This window comes from Sapajus apella, unplaced genomic scaffold, assembly GCF_009761245.1.
Source record: "Sapajus apella isolate SASKATOON/1434 unplaced genomic scaffold, GSC_monkey_1.0 scaffold43, whole genome shotgun sequence".
Classification (NCBI taxonomy): Eukaryota; Metazoa; Chordata; class Mammalia; order Primates; family Cebidae; genus Sapajus; species Sapajus apella.
Window position 1 is genome coordinate 12,451,253 of NW_022436983.1, and position 20,420 is coordinate 12,471,672.

General features: G+C 46.1%; 1 protein-coding gene across 5 annotated transcripts in view; it reads right to left on the reverse strand.

The window, feature by feature from the left end:
* Positions 1–1,042: 1,042 nt before the first annotated feature.
* The window catches only part of EMC1 (ER membrane protein complex subunit 1), a 34,518-nt gene continuing 15,140 nt past the window's right edge, over positions 1,043–20,420 (reverse strand). For 3 of the 5 annotated variants that reach the window (XM_032300621.1, XM_032300618.1, XM_032300617.1), the window contains 13 exons: positions 20,079–20,175; positions 18,391–18,513; positions 17,754–17,762; positions 16,517–16,716; positions 16,206–16,355; positions 14,846–15,007; positions 14,390–14,509; positions 11,169–11,306; positions 6,042–6,215; positions 5,272–5,482; positions 3,727–3,811; positions 2,542–2,671; positions 1,043–2,425 (listed from right to left, as the gene is read on the reverse strand). In XM_032300621.1, coding sequence (XP_032156512.1) covers positions 2,246–2,425; positions 2,542–2,671; positions 3,727–3,811; positions 5,272–5,482; positions 6,042–6,215; positions 11,169–11,306; positions 14,390–14,509; positions 14,846–15,007; positions 16,206–16,355; positions 16,517–16,716; positions 17,754–17,762; positions 18,391–18,513; positions 20,079–20,175 — 1,779 coding nt within the window. In that variant the 3' untranslated portion in view covers positions 1,043–2,245. The remainder of the gene's footprint in view (positions 2,426–2,541; positions 2,672–3,726; positions 3,812–5,271; positions 5,483–6,041; positions 6,216–11,168; positions 11,307–14,389; positions 14,510–14,845; positions 15,008–16,205; positions 16,356–16,516; positions 16,717–17,753; positions 17,763–18,390; positions 18,514–20,078; positions 20,176–20,420) is intronic. The other 2 variants (XM_032300620.1, XM_032300619.1) reach the window with 1 other exon arrangement.

The window sequence follows — 20,420 nt, forward strand, 5'->3', positions numbered from 1 at the left end:
AAGGAATACACAAAAAAACAAGGAATGACAAGAAAGCAAATGGATCCAAGACCTGAGAGAGGAAATATATAGTCTCAGCAGCCATTGGTGGACACTGAGTGCAGCTGCTCAGAACCGAATGCTACTTTTAAGATTAAGGAAGGTTGAGAACTAGGAAAAGATTTAAATTGGACTGTGGCATTAGCATTAACTATTTTAAGCACTTGGCCAGGCGCAGTGGCTCACGCCTGTAATCCCAGCACGTTGGGAGGCTGAGGCCAGGAGTTTGAGACCAGCCTGGCCAACACAGTGAAACCCCATCTCTACTAAAAATACAAAAAATTAGCAGAGCGTGGTGGCGCGAGCATGTAGTCCTAGCTGCTTGTGAGGTGGAGTTTGCAGTGAGCTGAGATTGTGCCACTGCACTCCAGCCTGGGCAACAGAGTAAGACTGTCTCAAAAAAAAAAAAGCACCTGCTTTGAGGTAACTGATTACAGCCGAAATACAGGGAATGTTACTAACGGACAAATAACTTCCCTCCCATTAGCTTGTTTCAGATTCTGGCCCACTGGTAAATACAAACTAGAATCTTGCAGGCTAAGTGGGCTGGGCAAGCAGAGCAGGCAATACAAGAGTGGCTTATCATACAGCTTGCACATATTCATGTAAGAATTTCAGCCAGGCTTTCTCAAAACTAGGGCAGAATTTTTTTAACTTGTACTTACTCCCTTCTCCCAGGTTATGTTAAACAAAATATGGCTTGGGTCAAGATGATAGATGCCTGTTTTTTCTGGAGATTCTTAGACATTCATTCACTCAATATCATATTGACAATTCACAAAATGGTGTCATATCTTCTTCTCTGCCATCATCTACCATCAGCATATGACCACAGAAAGATGAAAAATTTTAGATAACCTGACCAACCCATATGATTAAGCTGACATGTTTCCCTACTAAAATAAAATAGACTTACTCCATTTCTTTACTGCTTTTATCCCCTCTAATGTGAAAGTAACCTCAAAGTGATCTTCTAAGACACAAAAGAGGACTTAAATCAGTGTTATTTGTCATTTGCTTTATTCAGACATTCGAGGGTACCTCTTTCACCACGGGACTAGAGATGGTCTACTCTGTACATATATTTCACAATAAAGAAAAATTCCTACATTCCCCAACTCCATGACCAAGGGAAAACTTTCAGGATCTTTACTTTGTAGCAGAGACAGGGTGGCCTGGCCAGTTGGCAGTGCTACACCCACAGTATGCCAGCTTCCCACCCCTACCCTTTTTCTTCCCTTTTTTAAAGCTTCAAAGGTTAGATCAACAAGACTTAAAATTTCCTCATTTGAAGAGAAATATGATGACCCACATGTTAATTTATATTAAAAACTAAAAATAAATAATGGGGTTCTTAAACAAGGACATCTTTCTTTAACTAGGTTATGAGTAGACCAGGCTGTGGGTAAAATGAGAGATTATCTCTTCTCCCTGGAAATGTCTTCAAGGCTCAGACAATTCAGTAGTTTTTCAAAGGCCCCAACTCTCACATCTCAGGCAAAAAGTATGAGCAATGGGCTACAAACAAGATGCTAGTATGCACTTGGCTTCTGATCAACTAAAAGAGATTTGGTGGCCCAACCTAATGAATGACAGCTTGAAACTAGAGGTGTAAAGTAAGTTTTGACATCACAGATAGATCCCTTAACCCTAAGTTACTTTGGAGGGAAGCCAGGAGAGGCTGGATCAGTCCTCAAGCCTCAGCTAAGGATGGATCCTATTTCTTCCCAGTGCAAAATAGCAAATGCACCTAGAAGGAAGAGTTGGCAAGGAGCATTCCCCTCTTACTTTGTAGCAAGAGATGGAAAAAGAAAGATTTCTAAATAAAATTGGGAAACACAAAAGGCAAAGTAAATCAATTTAAACAAAAATCAGTTGGAACTCTTATTTAAAAAAAAAAAAAAGCAGAACATTCATGGATGGGCAAAGAAGGAAACAATGCAGAGGCTTTTGGACTTGAGGGGAAAGCCCATCAAGATTCTTTGAGATTCTCAGCTGAGAGTGAGTTCTGTCTCTGTTCACGTAGGCTTCTGCATCATGTGTATCCCAAAAGGAGTTCTACGTGAAGGTCATCTTCCCCATAGCTCTTAGCTGAGCTGAGCTGAGCAATGACACACACACACCCCACCAATCCACCAAACTGCAGCAGTAGCTTCTTATCTGACCCACACAATGGCTCTTCCCTTTTGGGGACAGTCTTTGGTCTTTACCGCCAGGCCCGATTCAGGAGCTTCACCTGTGCCAGTCTCTTAGTGATCATGGTGGCAAAAACCAGGCCAAAGAGGACGCTGCTGATTAACACATAGTCATAGTCATCCTTCAGAACGTCAAACTGCTTGGATGGGTAGACTCGAGTTTGGTAAATGTCCAAACCATAGGCCACAACCTGGAAGGCAGATGGAATAATTACGGAAGAAACAACCAATGGTCCACCTCAAACTCAGCTAAGAAGGGAAATGGGACGCCCAAGGGTGGAACAGGGCAGCTGTGGGCTCTGCTCACCAAACAAGTGGACTCCAGGCCCGAGGGAGCAGTGTAGATACCTCGCATTCGAGAAACTGTCTGGTTATAGTTGATGAATCGCTCTGCGTGTATCTGTACATCTGGAGAATACGGGATTAGGTTCTCCTCTCTGCAAAACACCAGCCGAGACAGGCGGTCTGAGCCCTGCTGTAAAGGGATCTCTTGGCCGCCCTTCCGGAGTCCTGGGAGGTTTCCAGGCTACATATCTAGCCTCGAATCTCCTAGGAGGTCTGCTTACATTAGGTAGTTAAAAATTTAGCAGCTGAATGTTAGGAAGGACTACAAGAAAGGAGGCTCTCTGGAGAATAAGACTGAGATCCAGATTCCTACCTTGTTCTAAATCTGAAAAGAAAGAACATACAGATGACTGGCATTTCACACCACAAGAAGAAAGCCAACCATTTTACCACCAACAAACTGAACCACTAGGCTAATTCCTGCTCTCCACTCCAGGCTGCCTCTCGGTCCCCATTTCTCTGCAACCTGGTTATCATCCTGTGTCTTTCCCCAGCTTTAACCTCCTCTCTCTCATGTACTTCTCCAAATCACACTCCACTCCATTCCTCATGCCCTAGGTAAAGAAATTCAGGATGGAGGTAAGAAAACCCGAAGAAATAGTGGTTGTTAATACAAAAATTAACACCAACAGTGAACAAGTTACTGGCTTGCCCACATGATCCAGCCCCGAATTACCTCAGTGATCTATTTCCTAGCATTGCCCTCCGCGGACTCACCAGACATAATCTCAGGGGATTTGCATTGCCGGTTCCCTCTGCCTAGAAAGTTCTTCCTCAGACATCCACACAGCTAGCTCCTTCAGGCTTTCACTCAAAACACACCTTTTCAAAGGGGCTTTCCCAGGCCACCTCTCAAAGTTCACCACGCACATCCCCGTGCCCACTTCCCAGCTCATTCCTGTTTTACTCTCCTTAGCATTTGAGTACCTAACATAGTATCTATTTTACTTGTTTATCTTATTTATTTATTGTCCATTTCCCAGCAGACTGTATGCTCCATGAGAGCAGATGACTTTTTCAGGCTTGCCCCCTGCTACCTCCCCAGCCTAGCGCAGCATGGGGCCACATGGAGACTGAGAAGAAAGCTTAATCAGTGAGGTTAAATTTTGTAAGGTACAGCCTTCAGCACCACCCATGAAGGTCTCACCTGCTTTGTTCTGTTGGGATCTCAGGGCGGCGAGGATCCAGCAAAGCTTTAGGAAGGGAAAGAATTGCTCCAGAAGGCAGTCCAACTGCACAGGAAGAAGTAAATGTTCATACCGGTCCAGTGTCCAGCGACGGCCAGTTACAAAAGTGTCATTTTTGCAGAAATGTAAACGAGTTTAAAACAAAAAAAATGGGTCAATGGGGCTCCCTTGAATAGCCAAAAACAATAATCCAATAATATGCATGGGTCTGAATGAAGGTTCTCACTTTTGAAGACACTGGTTTCTTAACATTCTGAGACCAGAAAATAAAGTTCTAGAATCAAGATATGGGTAATGATGAAAGAGAAAAATGTAAAAGGATTCCCTCATCCCTCTCTCCCCTCCCTCCAATACCTCCCCAGCAGGGAGTCTCCTTCCTGTTGAGCAAACGCATACAGCTGCAGTACAATGGCCAGGGAAGACTGCAGGACCAGGCATGATCCATCATTGCACCAGTTTCAGTAATGGAAATTAAAGCCGATAAACTGCCAACAGGGCTGGCTTCCTCACATTTAAGAATACAATAGTAATACCAAGTGCCCATCAGATCTGAGAGTCCCAAACATCTTTGGTAAAATCACCTAAACACATGAGCCTGTTAAACAATCACCAAGTCCTAAGTCCTGGACTTAGGTTACATAAGGATGAGATTCTAGGGCTGGCGCAGTGGCTCACACCCATAATCCCAGCACTTTGGGAGGCAACTTCGAGACCAGCCTGGCCAATGTAACAAAAGCCCATCTCTACTAAAAATACAAAAATTAGCTGGGCATAGTGATGCGTACCTATAATCCCAGCTACTCAGGAGGCTGAGGCAAGAGGATTGCTTGAACCCAGGAGGCAGAGCTTGCAGTGAGCAAAGATCATACCACTGCACCCGGGTGACAGAGTGAGACTCCATCTCAAAAAAAAAAAAAAAAAAAAAAAAGGATGAGTTTCTAAACCCTGCCAATTTCTGCAACCTGTCAGCACAGGCTAGCTATGTTTAGAATGCTATCAGGAACTGACTTTTTTAGCTAGGTGAAAATGCCAAATAAAGAGGTGGTATATCAGAAATGAGGACTGAAGACCAGGCACAATGGCTCACACCTGTAATCCCAACACTTCGGGAGGCCAAGGCGGGAGGATCACCTAAGCCCAGGAGTTCTAGACCAGCCTGGGCAACATGGCAAAACCCCGTCTCTGCAAAAAAATTTTTCATTAGCCAGGTGAGCTCAGGAGGTTAAGGCTGCAGTGACCCACGATCACACCACTGTACTTCAGCCTGGGTGACAGAGTGAGACCCTGTCTCAAAAAAAAAAAAGAGGAGGACTGAGAGAGAAGTGGTCACCTTGTAGATGGCAAAGGTGAACTAAGGAACTTTTTCTACTGATAAATAGCCCTCCTCACCGCCTTTCCCTTACAGGTGGTTCAACGGGGCTCTGCCAGCAATGTGTCCCTTGCTTTGTCCTTCAGTGTGGTTGCCCAAGGGAACCCAGCCATCCAGAGGTTCTCCAGGCACTCACTCAGCAGATGTCGGCTGGTGATGCCCCGCTCGGTGATGGTGGCCTCCATGGCACTGATGGAGGATGGGAAGATATAGGACTGCTGGAGGACCTGGGGCAGCTGGGGGCGGTCCAGGGAGCTGAAGGCGGTGGCGTTGTATTGCTCGGTGCCCTCATAGAGCTCCAGTGCAGTAAACTCGTTGCGCCGAGCCTTGGTGTTCCAGTACTGGTACTGCAGGAATAGGAGGAGGCAGCTCAAGGCTTAGCAGCTGCTTCAGCTGGAAAGGGAAATTGCATTGGAAGGTACCTTTCCAATTAGCTACAGATCCAGGAAGGAAAACTATCAACTAGCACCGTAGTTATCATTCCTTACTACCAAGTTTACTAACTTTCAAAGTATTTTCATCTAGGCTATATAAAGTTCACCATAAAACAAAAGAAATTCTCAAGATTCTTAGAAGTCATAATAGTTACTAACCTTTGAGTCCTTACTAGGTACCAGGCATTGTTCTCAGCTAGACTAAAGGTGACTGTTATTAGCCGTATTTTACCAATGATGCAACACAGAGAGCATACATAACTAGTTTGAGGTTGTACAGTCAGGAAACGGAGGTAGGATCAAACCTAGGCAGTCTGATTCCTGAGCCTAGCGCCCTAACCAGCACACTTCGCTGCCATCCAGGGAATCTGAGACCCTATGAAAACCAAAGCAGCAACTGGGTTTCTGGAAAGGACTTAGGAATCAAGGAGACCTCTGGAGCTACCCTGTGTCCCTAGTAGTAACTGCTTACCACCACCCAGTTCTCAGAATGCACAATATGAACAGGGCCCTTGGCTTTCTTCTGCACAGAGGAGTGGATGATGCGCCCAGTGACGCCATCAATGAGGAAGATGCCAATAAAGGTGCGCTCATGGTGCATGTCTGTGCTCTCCGTCACCACAGCCAGCAGGTTGGGGTTCAGGCTCTGTAGAGAGAGAAAAAAGCTCCTTTGGAACCACAATGACCATCACATACTCCATTCCTGTGCTGTGAGGCCAGCCTGGAGCTCTCCAGCCTGGCAGAGGAATCAGGGTTTCTGGTGAGAAGAGCTTCCTGTTTGGAGTTTCTCATCACTGCACTTGTTTTATGTGCATTGGGGACTAGGTGCCATGCCAGGTACCTTGTATTTTATCTAATCCCTTAAACAACCTTACAGAGTAGCTATTATGGTCCACATTTTGCAGAAAAGTCCCAAAGTAGTTAAGCAGCTTCTCAAGTCACAGATAGCAAATGTTAACCCAAGATACAATCTAGGTCTGCCCACTCATTGACCTAGCGACAACTGTTGCAGTGATATTTTTCTTCTCAGGGTCACCACCACCCTCCCCATCACTAAATCCAGTGGCTGAGTCTTGGCCCTCATTTTACTTGATCCACTACTACCACATGATGCAGGTGATCACTACCTTCTTGTGACATCTTGTCACCTGGCTTCCAGAACATCCCTGCCCAGCGTTCCTACCTCACTGGCCTCTCCTTCTCAGTCTCTTTTGGAGGTTCTTCCGCATCTCCCCAGTTTCTTCATGGTGGAACATTCCAGGCAGCTCTCCAACCTTGGGCATTTCCATCTACACTCACCCTCATGGTGATCTCAAGCCAATCTCATGGCTTAAACACAATTTATGGATGTTGGCAATACCCAATGTATGCATCGAAACCAAACTCTCCTTTGAACTCCAGACTGAACTAAGAAACTATCTCAGTATCTTTTCTCAGATGTCTCATCTGAAACTTAACACAGCCCAAACTGAACTGTTCTACCCCTCCCTAAAATCTGCTCCTCTTTCCTCCCAGCCACGGTGGCTCCCTGCTTCAGTGGCTCACACCTAAAGCCTTGAGTCATCCTTGACTCCTTTCTCTGTAACACACATATGCCCCCTTTTGGCTCTACCTTCAAAAGTCCCCAGAACCTGATCCTTCCTCCCCACCTCCATGCCCCCAGCCCAGTTCCAGCCGCCATCAGCCCCTGGATGACCCCACAGCCTACCTGGTTTCCTGCTTTCCCCCTCACCCCTCTACAGTCTAATCTAGGTCAAATGAGCCTGTGGAATCTCAGTCACTGATGTCACTCCTGCTCAGAAACTTCCCAGTGGCTCTTTACCATGCTCCAAAGTGAAGGCCGGGGTGGTGGCCTATGATCTGGCCCTGTTGCCCTCTGCCCTCTGCAGGCCTGACATGCCTCCTCACTCATCATCTTCTGGTCACCTGGTCTTCCTTGCTGTTTGTCACACACACCAGGAGCACTCTGGCTTTTCTCTCTGAAAGGCTCTCCCCCCAGCTATCCATACAACTCACTTCCTCACTCAAGTCCAATGTATGTATCCAACCCAGACTCTCCTTTGAACTCCAGGCTCCGTGCCACCTTCTCACTAAGCCTCTCCTTAGCCACCCGATTTATAGTGTATCCCCTTTCCCTCTTCCCGGCTTTATTTTTCTCTATAAAACTGGTCGCTTTCTAATACACCATATAATTTACCTATCTGTCTTCTGTATTATTAGCCTCACCCAACTATGATGAAAGCCTTACCAGTCAAGAAGTTTTGTCTATTTTGCCCATTTTATACCCCAGTGTCTAAAAGAGTACCTGCACCCAGCTAGCACTCGAAAAATACTTCCTGCTTTACCTCTGTGGCATTCCTTCCAAAAACCCATAACCACAGTCTAACCATGAGAAAACTATCAGAAAAACTGAGAAACATTCTACAGAATATCTGACTAGGACTCTTAAAACTATCAAGGTCACAAAAAACAAGGAAAAAACTGAAAAACTGTCACAGACCAGAGCAGTCTAAAGAAACCTGATGACTAAATGCGATGTAGAGTTCTGGAACAGAAAAATGACACTGGTGGAAAAAAATGACGAAACCCAAATAAAGTCTGGAGTGTAGTTAACAGTCACGTCACGGTTACGTAGGAAAAACTACGTAAGGGATATATGGGAACTGTGTACTATCTGTGCAGCTTTTCTGCAAGTCTAAAATTATGCCACAATGAAGTTTACCCAAAAAAAAAAAAACCTTTAGAATCTGCATAATGAACATGAGTCCAAAAAGGCCTACTCCTAGCTAGCATTCTTTTCTGCACATGAAAACACAGGTGCTCTAGTACAGCGGTCCCCAACCTTTCTGATGCCAGAGACCGGTTTCATGGAAGATAATTTTCCCACAGCCTGGGGCAAGGGATGGTTTCGGGAATGGTTCAAGCCCATTACATTCATTGTGCACTTCATTTCTATTAGTATTACATTGTAACATAAATAAAATAATGATCCAACTCACCATCAGGTAGAATCAGTGGGAGCCCTGAGCTTATTTCCCTACAACTAGACATCCCATCTTGGGGTGACGAAAGACAGTGACAGACCATTGGGTATTAGATTCTCATAAGGAGCGTGCAACCTAGGTCCCTCACATGCCCAGTTCACAATAGGGTTCACGCTCCTCTGAGAATCTGATGCCACCACTGAGCTGACAGGAAGCAGAGCCCGGGCAATCATGCAAGTGATGGGGTGTGGCTGTAAATACAGATGAAGCTTCACTCACTTGCCCACTGCTCACCTCTGGCTGTGCAGCCTGGTTCCTAACAGGCCACGGACCAATAGTGGTGGGGATCCCTACTTCAGTAAAGGCAAAGTTAAATAATGGTATATTTTATCTATGTCAAAATGTACTTTAGCATTTGTATTGTTTTAGTCCTTCTGAAGGATTTTTTTTTTTTTTTTTTTTTTTTGAGACACAGTGTCGCTCGGTCACCCAGGCTGGAGTGCAGTGGCACAATCTCAGCTCACTGCAACTCTGCTTCCCAGGTTCAAGGGATTCTCCTGCCTCAGCCTCCCTGGTAGCTGAGACTACAGGTGTGCACCACCATGCCCTGCTAATTTTTCTGTGTTGAGATGGGGTTTCACCATGTTGGCCAGGCTTGTCTAGAACTCCTGACCTCAACTGATCCTCCTGCCTCAGCCTCCCAAAGTGCCAGGATTACAGGCATGAGTCACTGCACCCAACCTCTGAACAAATTTAAACTGCTGCCACATGGAAGATGTCTGTCAACTAAGAATTCGATTTGCATCCATTAAAGTACAAAGTAAAAAATAAATTAAAAGAATTTGGCTGGCCACAGTGGCTCTCACACCTGTAATCCCAACATTTTGGGAGGCCAAAGTAGGAGGATTACTTGAGCCCAGGAGTTCAAGACCAATCTGGACAACATAGCAAGACCCCATCTCTAAAGAAAATAAAACAATTAGCCAGGCATGGTGACACACACCTGTTGTCTCAGCTGTTTAGAAGGCTGAGATGGGAGGACTGCTTGAGCCCAGGAGGTCAAGGCTGCAGTGAGCTGTGATCACACCACTGCACTCCAGCCTGGGCTGTAACAGAGCAGGACCCTGTCTCAAAAAAAAAAAAAGTATTTAAGTCAATACCACCAATAATAACGTTAACTATGTGGCAGGCAATATTCTAATCACTTTACGTGTTATCATTAATCTTCAAAACAATCCTCTGACGTTGGTGCTATCATCCCCATATACTGGGGAAAATTGAAGCTTAGGCAGCCTAAGAGATGAACAGCTAGTGCAATGCAGAGCCAAGTCTTAATTCGACAGTCCAACTAGAGGCTTGCACTGGGTTGCACTGGCTCATGCTTAGTGATCCAGCTTTACCATCAAGGTCTGTGATCTTGCTACTCCATTCTATGACACACCCTCCAACTCAGTCTCTGCTGTCCCAGAGGGTGGAATTAATGTGCATTCCTACTGTGATTACATTCTCTCCCAAGACAGTTTTGCAGCCCACTAGTTACCTCCATCTCCCTCTCTTTAACACTCACTAGAGTGTTGGATCATAGAGATGGAGTTTCTGATGGCTCACCTATGGTTTAACCCCAGAATGCCGTATCAGTACTACCACCACTAAAAAGAGCTGGGCCAGGCCCAGTGGCTCGAGTCTGTAATCCCAACACTTTGGGAGGCTGAGGAAAGACAACTGCTTGAGGCCAGGAGATAGAGACCAGCTGAGGCCCTGTTGATACAAAAATTAAAAATTAAAAAAAATATATATTTTTGGAGACAGGGTTTTACTATGTTGCCTAGGCTGATCTCTATCTTCTACAAAAATTAAAAATTTTTTAAATTGTTGTTGTTGTTGTTTGGAGACAGGGTCCCACTCTGTCACCCAGGCTGGAGTATAGTGGCACAATCACAGCTCACCGTAGTAGCCTTGACCTCCCCAGGCTCGGATGATCCTCCTACCTCAGCCTCCTGAGTAGCTGAGACCACAGGCATGCACTACTATGCCCAGCTAATCGTATTGTTTTTATTTTTTGGAAAGACAAGGTTTCAGCCGGGTTGCCCAGTGGCTGTTCTGAAATTCTTGGACTCAAGTGATCCACCCGCATCAGCCTCTCAAAATGCTGGGATTACAGGCATAAGCCACCATGCCCAGCCTTTTTTAAAAATTAGCACAGCATGTGTCTGTGGTCCCAACTACTTGGGAGACTGAGGTGGAAGGATTGCTTAAGCCCAGGAGGACGATGCTTTGGTGAGCCATGACTGCATCACTGCACTCCAGCCTGGGCAACAGAGCAAGACTCTGTCTCAGGAAACAAACAAAAAAGGCCAAAAAAACAAGAGCTAACATCTGTTCCTTACTTATCATATGCTAGGCACTGGGCTAGGCATGAACAGCTCATGGGATCATCACAACCAGCCTAGGAGGAGGGTATATTATCCCCATTTCACAAACAAAAATTAATGGTCAAAGGGATTAAATGACTTACGCAAGATCACATATCTACCAAGTCCCACAGCCAGACTTGAAACCCTTATTTTCCTGGGTCGAAAACCCTTGCTGTAGGCCAGACAGCTGGCTGTATGTACCTTGTAGAGCACACTGCGGTCCCCCATCACACGGCCCTGGGAATGAACGTGCTCACTGCTGCGTTTCCCCTTCACCTTGACGATCCGCTGTACTTCTGGAGGAATGGTCAGCTCCCAGCTCAGCTCAGTGGTGAGATCCTAGGGCAGGAGCAAAAGAGTCTGTAATCAGGAGGGTACACTTAGAGCTGAAACAGCTGGAGTTAGACCCATCCTGCAGTCCATTATTTGAGGTCTTTGTGCAGGAAGGAACAGAGATCAGAACTAGAAAAATGGGCCAGGAGCAGTGGCTCACACCTGTAATCCCAGCACTTTGGGAGGCCAAGCAAGGTGGATCACTTGAGGTCAACAGTTCAAGACCAGCTCGGCCAACATGGCGAAACCCCATCTCTACTAAACATACAAAAAATTAGCCAGATGTGGTGGCAGGCACCTATAATCCTAGCTGCTCGGGAGTCTAAGGCAGAGGCTGCAGTGAGCTGAGATCACACCACTGCATTCCAGCCTGGGTGACAGAGCAAAACCCCGTCTCAAAAAATAAAAAAGCAAACTAGAAAAATGGCAATAGAGATCTAGTTTGTGAAGAAATTTCAGAACTCTTGGTTTGATTAAGATAGATACAAAAGCCAGCAGGAAAGGAGAAGAATGTTCAATAGTATCCCGTTGTTCATCTGAGTAGGAAATATGCAAGGAAAATTTACTATTTATTACTAAAATCCAAGATCCCTGAATACTGGGGCAAGGAGTAAATGTCTAAGCTAACAGGGACCTTGAAACATTTCCTGTATGATTCTTTTTTTTTTTTTTTCTTGAGACAGAGTCTCAATCTTACTAGGTTGGAGTGCAGTGACCTGATCTCAGCTCACTGCAATCTCCGCCTCCTGGGTTCAAGCGATTCTCTTCCCTCAGCCTCCTGAGTAGCTGGAATTACAGGCATGCACCACCACACCCAGCTAATTTTTGTAATTTTAGTAGAGATGGGGTTTCAGCATGTTGGCCCCGATCTCCTGACCTTGTGATCCACCCGCCTCAGCCTCCCAAAGTGCTGGGATTACAGGCATGAGCCAGCACGCCTGGCCTCCTGTATGATTCTTTACGGTCACAAGAAACCAACCAATAACATTCATGGTGAAATACGTTATACATCCATCATATGGAATTATGCGGAGCCCTTGCGGGGTGGAGATTGGCAAGGGGCACAGGGACCTCCTCGGGGCTGGTGCTGTTCTGTTTCCTGATGTGACTACCAGGTACACAAGTGTATTCCCTTGGTGAGGGTTAACTGACCTATGCCTCATAATTTTGTACCTTTGTCAATATTTTTCTGTAATAAAAACTGAAGTTTCAGAACAATAAGGTAGAAAACTCATTAAATGAAAAAAGCAAATTTCATTTGAGAATAAATATAGGTCAATTCCATGTGAGTAAGAAAAAAAAATGGGCCAGGCATGGTGGCTAACGCCTGTAATCCCAACACTTTTGAAGGCCGAGGCAGGAGGATCACTTGAGGTCAGGAGTTCGAGACCTGGATTTATGGAATCGTAAATACACAAGGACAGTGGGAAGAGCCACAGCAAACTGTGACAGGGTTTCCACCTGGGGGAGACCGCTGGAAATGGGCTATAAGCATCTGTCCACATTTTGCTTGTACACCTCTCTGTATCAATGGACTCTTTTACAATGAGAATATACTCATGTATTGCCGGAATTTTTTAAATAACAAAAATTTGATTAATAACAAGCCTTCACTGCCACAACCTTCTTTGAAAACATGAGAACTCACTAAAACATCTCCAGAAAGGACGGTCACAAGTGAAGGCAAAGGCAGCAAATGCCCTTGTGGTCCAGGACTCGCCCACACAGCTGGCTCACTTCCCACAGACTGCTCTGCGTCCTTTGTCTTCCTTGGTCTTTGTTCACTCAGATAATGTCCTCAGGACTCCAGATTCATGACACCCACACTCCAGTTCACTCCCTTGAATCTACAAAACTGTCTCTTTCAACATCCCCTTTTTATTAACTTGGAAGGACATTTTTTTTTCATCCACAAGGGTAAAGGATGTGTCTTCTGGGCCGACCATTTCCAGTGCCATTTATGCTAAGGTTAGCTATTATAAATGTCACAAAAGGGCACTGCATTTTCAAAACAAGAGCACTGCAAATTTAGATGGCATTTACCATGTGCCAGGTGCTGTTTTATGTGATTTATGTGTTGAATTCTCTCAACAACCTTATGAGACAGGTACTTATCACCTTATTTTACAGATAAGAAAACAGAAGGTCAGAGCCCAAGCTCACATAGTGAGTGACAAACCTCGGCTTCAAATCCAGCAAACTGGATCTAAGCTCTTAAATTCTATGCCTCTCAAAAGGCCATACAGGACAGGGTGGGAAAGCTGTCTGTGAGTGCACACCACAAAGTACTTCTCCAAACAGTCCTGCTAACAAGACCACGCCAGCCCCTCGTGGACTTCAGAGCTGGACTTCACAGCCAGTGTGTATCACTGTTTATAAGAGTTACTCTTTCAAGAAATAAAATTCAAAGCACATATTGTATCAAGAGTTGGTCAACATCATCTTCATGTAAAAGTACAACTTATTACTCAACCCACATTCCTACCTGCTACCCTCCCAAGAATGGGAAAAACGTCCCATCTCTCTGCTATAGAAATAGAAAGTGGAGCCAGGCACAGTGGCTCAAGCCTGTAATCCCAACACTTTGGGAGGCTGAGGTGGGCAAATCACAAGGTCAGGAGTTCGAGACCAACCTGGCCAACACGGTGAAACCCTGCCTCTACTAAAAATAAAAAAATAGCTGAGTGTAGTGGCGGGCGCCTGTAATCTCAGCTACTAGGGAGGCTGAGGCAGGAGAATTGCTTAAACCCAGGAGGCAGAGGTTGCAGTGAGCCAAGATCGTGCCATTTTCCAGCCTGGGCGACAGAGGGAGACTCCATCTCAAAAAAAAGAAAAAGAGTGTGGAATGAAAGCTCCACAAGGGCAGAGATTCAGTCTGCTGTTTACCACTCTGTCCACAGCACCTAGAACCAGACCTGCCACGTAGTAGCTGTTCAACAATAAACAAGTGATTGACTTTATATCAGACATCAGGATAATGCTAATCTAAGTTTACAATAGAATAAGTAGCATCATTCACTTCTTAGCCAAATGCCAGGAAATGCCCACATCTCACTACAAAGGGTACTGCCAGGACGCGCCTTCCCTACCTTTCGAAGCCGATATCCACACAGTCGTCCCTGCTCTGCATCCACCAAATAGAAGAAGATGGAAGGGGCAAGCTCATGCAGCTGTCGCAAGACATTCCGAGTGGCTGGAAAAGCTGTGACCTTGAAAAACCCAGATAGCCCAAGAAGAGTCAGGAATCTCTAAGCCCAGTGCCCCAAAACTCATTACTATTTCCCCATCAAAGAGAGCCTTAAAAATAGAACAGCAAATCTTAAAAGAATTAGAGTCTAGTGAACACAGTTTAGGGTTTACATTCAGTTCTGCTAAGAACCGGAGTTTTCACATGCAGACACAGCAGTCATTTCTCTCAGACACGGCCTTAGAGCCAAAACATGTGCTGGGTGTAGACAGCACTCCGTCTCTGGGCCACTGTTATGGCCACCTGGCTGCAAACCTGGTTCCACTGGCATGTTCTCCAACCCCTCTGAAGACAGTACCTTATATTCATCATCTATCAACAGCAACACCTTGGCGTAGTCTTGATCCATGACTGGGAGAAGCAAGGACTGCAAGATGGGGCGCTTCAGCACTGGGGGAGCCACCTGACTCCATTTCCCAAAAATGGGATTGAAGACGTACAGAGAACTCATTCCCGACTCCTAAAATGAGTGAACTGTCAGCTCCACCAGCAAGAAAAGACTGTAAATCCTAGGGAAAGACCTGAAGAGCTGGGACTGCAGCTCAACAACTGTGAGGGGTTCCCTAGTCTTTGCCCTCTTTGCAGAAAATAAGTTCTTGGCTGAAGGTGAATAGTCCCCTAGGCTAATGTCACAAAGAAAAAAGTCAGACTGTCTGCCAGTTCTTTTTTGTTTGAAACAGGGCCTCCCTCTGTCACCCAAACCGGAAGTGCCGTGGCATGATCAAGGCTCAGTGCAACCTCTACCTCCCAGGTTCAAGCGATCCTCCCACCTCAGCCTCCCAAGTAGCTGGGACTACAGGCACAAACCACCACACATGGCTAATTCTGCTTTTATTTTTTGTAGAGATGGGGTTTTGCCGTGTTGCCCAGGCGGGTCTCAAACTCCTAGACTCAAGCAATCCGCCCTCCTTGGCCTGCTGAAGTGCTGAGATTATAGGCGGGAACCACCATGCCTAGCTGTTCTGCCAGTTCTAACCAGGAACTGATCAAAGAGTCAAGTAACAATTCAGCAACCTGGCCAGGCATGGTGGCTCACACCTGTAATCCCAGCACTTTGGGAGGCCAAGGCAGGAGGATCACCCGAGGTCAGGAGTTTGAGACCAGTCTGGCCAACATGGTGAGACCCCATCTCTACTAAACATACAAAAATTAGCTGGCATGGTGGCACATGCCTGTAATCCCAGCTCCTCTGGAGGCTGAGGCATGAGAATCATCTGAACCCAGGAGGTGGAAGCTGCAGCGAGCCGAGATCATGCCAGGCAGCCACTTCAGGAAACTGTCTACCAAGCCCACCTTCTATGCTAGAATGAAGGCACAAAAAGCCATTCTAATTCTGGGAAAACACAAAAATATCTTTGTGTCCTGCTCTTCCTCAAGAGAGAAGAGAAAATAGCCACTCAGCTACCAATAGCCCATGTTTAGAAAAGAGGAGAGCTGGCTCCCTATGTAGCTGGTGAAGTCATACCCACTTTCTAAATAATTCCACATCAGTGCTGGATGGTTCCTCCACCCAGGCATGAAACTAGAAGAAACAGAATTCTAACCCCTGAAAGTTCCTCATGAACTCACACAATTCCAAGGGCCTAGGAGCAATTTAAGTTACAAAATAGCCAAAAAGCCACACTGACTCTGGCTCAAGTCAGAGGTGGATGCCTCACCTTGTCCTTCACCAGCAGGGTGCACTGTGGGGGGTGGGGGAAATGAGCAGTAGTTCTTTGGACCATCAGTTTAAAGGAGGAGTCTGGCTTGACATTGGGTAGATACTGTTTCCACAGGATGGTGCCAGAGCTGCTCTCAATGCCAAAGAGCTGCAAGATAAACAAATACTTGGCTCACTACGAGAAAGAGAAACCAAAGAACTCAGTCTGTCCTTGAAAACTAGAACCAGTGTTATCCCCAGCAAAGGCTTTTTGTTCCCCATCCTCAGAACTTGAAACGGTTCAGTAACTGGGGCTTAAACCCCACTCACCTTGCCTGAGGCTGTTACCATCACCATCATCTTCTGGAGGTTGAATTCGTCTCTGGCCAGGGTGTCAATGTTTATCTCATTCTTAATCTGACTTCGGGGCTTCCGAGCATCATAAAACATTTTCCAGAGGTGGGAAGTCCATGCCTGCAGCAGGATAAGCTGCGACGAGAGGCGTTTCAGGAACATCCCCAGCAAGCCATCTGGTGTAAAGGAAAAGTAACACACTCTACATCAGACTAGGGGTCCAGAAGGAGGTACATGCTTTTCCTATGAGGAATCTCTGCCTCTCCTCTGAAGTGATAAACTCCACACTCTAGGCCACAAGCCCAAGGGGCATCCTATATCTGATGCCCAGTCTCACACTCATGTAAGAGTCAGGCAAGAGCTTCCAGAAACTACTTACCTGGCTCTTACAACTAAACCCAGATGGAATCTTGGAATAGGAAACTAAGAGGTCAGGAATCAGGCATGCAAGAGGTAGCCATGCTATGAATGTCTCCACCACAGCTCCACATCTAAGATGCGGAGGAAGGTTTCTGGGTGCCGTGACAAAGCCAAAAAGGTACAGGTGTGGGGGTGGCAGGGTGCAGGTAAATAAATGTGTATCATGAGTAGGTACTTCCAGCTCTCACTGCTTCATTCCTACTTTGTCAACTGTTTAACCTACACCAACAGACGTACTTGCAACAAGTTCCCAGGACCATCATTCACTCTATCCCTGATGCCATCATGAAGCCACTGCCCTCCAAATCTCCTCCATTGGAGACCATAGATTTGGAAACAGATATAAGGAAGCAAGGTAAAGAGCATGGTCTCTGGAATCTAGCAGGCCCAGCTTCACCACTCACTACTGTGCAATCCTGAGAAATGTTCTTCACCTTTTTGCTTCTGATTCCTCATCTGTAAAGTGGCATGCAACCCACCGGACTGTTGCAAAATTATATCGTATGATGTACATAAAGGATTTAGCGTGGTCCCTGGTACATGGTAAGCACTCACTAAAAAAGGAGCAGAACCTCTGCTTATCTTATTTTCCACCCACCTCTGCTCAAGGAAGAAAAGTGAATGGCAACAGGACAAGTCACAAGCACGGCAGTCCACACACACACACACACACACACACACACACACACACACACAGGATGTACCTCATTGGTCCAAGTCAGGAAGAAAAACAACCAAAAGCTAGCCATGTGAGCAGGCAATGAGCAACACAGCAGCAAGAAGCAGGTTTTACCTTGAATTGCTGGATCCAGGCAGCAGAAATAAACAGTAAAGTCAAATTAATCTTCAGCTTAAGAAAATGTGCATTGCCTAGCAGAGTGCCTGGTCCAGAGCAGGACCTCAATAGCTATCCGTTGGAAAGCTAGATGAATGGACAGAAGGGAGAGGGTTTGGGGTAGGACTGAATCAGAGCAGAGTGAATGAAGTTCATCCAGGCAGCTGGGACCATGGCCAGCTTTAGAGGGCACTGGGTTATTTCCACAATACCCAGATCAACCCAATCGTGTCTCCAGACAGATTGGTTGCTGCTTTGGAGACAGTGAGTATACGGTACCTGGCAAATTTTTAGTACCCAGGCAATGGCAGTTATTACCATACCAAGTTAAGACTTTTTTCCCTCAGCTTTCCCCTAGAGGGATTTTGCCCTAGCTTTCCCTAGAAGGATTCACAGTTCATTCTTTCACAGAAAAGAATGGTTTCATAAACCATATGGCCACAAATGCACCAGGACCTTATCACAAAGCTCATTCAGAAAAGTCTAGCAATCTGTCAAGCCGAGGAAGCCAGAGATGCATGACACAGTGTCTCTTGTGGTCATTTCCAGACTGCCCCTCCAGCAACTCTGCAGCTCCAACCTCTTAGGTTCATACCTGCCTTTTTGCCAAATTCTCCTTCCAGCTCGGCCTGTGCCCCAGTCAGGGGGAGGTCTACCATCTCTAGGCACACCACTTCTGCCAGGGACTCCTCACGGCTCCACAGCACCACCTTCCCTGCTACAGGAAACATTTTTACATAAGCTAAGCCTGGGGCCAGGCACAGTGGTTCACACCTGTAATCCCAGCACTTTTGGAAGCTGAAGTGGGCAAATCACTTGAGCCCAGGAATTTGAGATCAGTATGGACAACAGGGCAAAGCCCTATCTCAACGAAAAATAAAAATCAAAAAACTAGTCAGGCATGGTGGTGGCACCCACAGTCCCAGCTACCAGGGAGGCTGAGGTGGGAAGATCACTTGAGCCAGGAAGATTGAGGCTGCAGTCAGCCGTGATCGTGCCATTGCACTCCAGCCTGGGCAACAGGGTGAGACCCAGTCTCAGAAAAAAAACAAAAGCTAAACTTACCTCCCAGATTTTCTAAAGAGACTCTTCTTGCTGACTCAGGGATCACTACAAGCTCTTGCATAAAAGGAGAAATGGCAGAGCAAGGGACTGGAATCAATAGGTCAAGGGAGAAATGTTCTGTATCCCCCGAGAATGCCAAGTTATTCTTCAAAAACAGGTGACAGGGGCTGGGCACAGTGGCTCACACCTGTAACCCCAGCACTTTGGGAGACCAAGGCAAGCAGATCACCCGAGGTTAAAAGTTCAAGACTAGCCTGGGCAACATAGTAAAATCCTGTCTCTATTAAAAATACAAAATTAGCCTAATATGGTGGCACACACGTATAATCCCAGCGACTCAGGAGGCTGAGGCGGAGAATCGCCCTTAACCAGGAGGCAGGATTTGCAAAGAGCTGAGATTACACCACTGCACTACAGCCTGGGCAATAAGAACAAAACTCTGTCTCAAAAAAGAAAAAAAACACCCGGGCATGGTGGTTCAGACCTGTGATCCCAGCACTTTGGGAGACCAAGGCAGGTGGATCACCTGAAGTCAGGAGTTTGAGACCAGCCTGACAAACATGGTGAAATCCCATCTGTACTAAAAATACAAAATTAGCCGGGCATGGTGGTGCATGCCTGTAATCCCAGCTACTTGGGAGGCTGAGGAAGGAGAATCACTTAACCCTGGGAGGCAGAGGTTGCAGTGAGCCGAGATTACACCACTATACCCCAGCCTGAGCAAAAAGAGAAAAACTTCAACTCATCTCAAAAAAAAAAAAAAAAAAAAAGCAGGTGACTGGCTAGGCATGGTGGCTCACACCTATAATCCCAGAACTTTGGGAGGCCAAGGCAGTTGGATCACTTGAGGCCAGGAATTCCAGACCAGCCTGGCCAACATGGCAAAACCATCTCTACCGAAAATACGAAAATTAGCTGGTTGTGGTTGTGCAGGCCTGTAATCCCAGCTACTCAGGTGGCTGAGGCAGGAGAATCACTTGAACCCGAAAGGTAGAGGTTGCAGTGGGCCGAGATCATGCCACTGCACTCCAGCTTGGGCAAGAGAGTGAGACTCTAACTCAAAAAAAAAAAAAAAAAAAAAACGCAGGTGACATTTGGCTCTGAAGAAAACACTCAGGGCACACTTCCACTTGAATCTCTTGCAGAAGCCTGTCCACAGCCTCCCAAAACAGTCTGATTGGGGAAATTGTTTAAATGGGTTGAATGAGGTCTACTTACCCAGCTGCTGCAGGAAAAGTAGCAGATGATCCTCCGTCTGCACCAAAACCCGGTAGCCTACTGAGTCATCCTTCTTCAAGAACACCTGGATATACAGCTGTAAGCCACACAGTCAAGACCAGTGTAGTCAGTGAAGATCCAAATGCCTCTGAGAGCGCCAGACCCCAGGAGTCAAAGCATCAGGAGTTCACGGAGCTCCAGGTCATGGCACTATTTGATTTGTAAACAATGAAGGTATTATCCGGATGCCAATAAGTGACACACATTCTCAGAAGCCAACACAACGATGCTGGGATCTCCCAGGCCTTTCTATGAAAGAACCTGAGTACTCCATTTGTACAC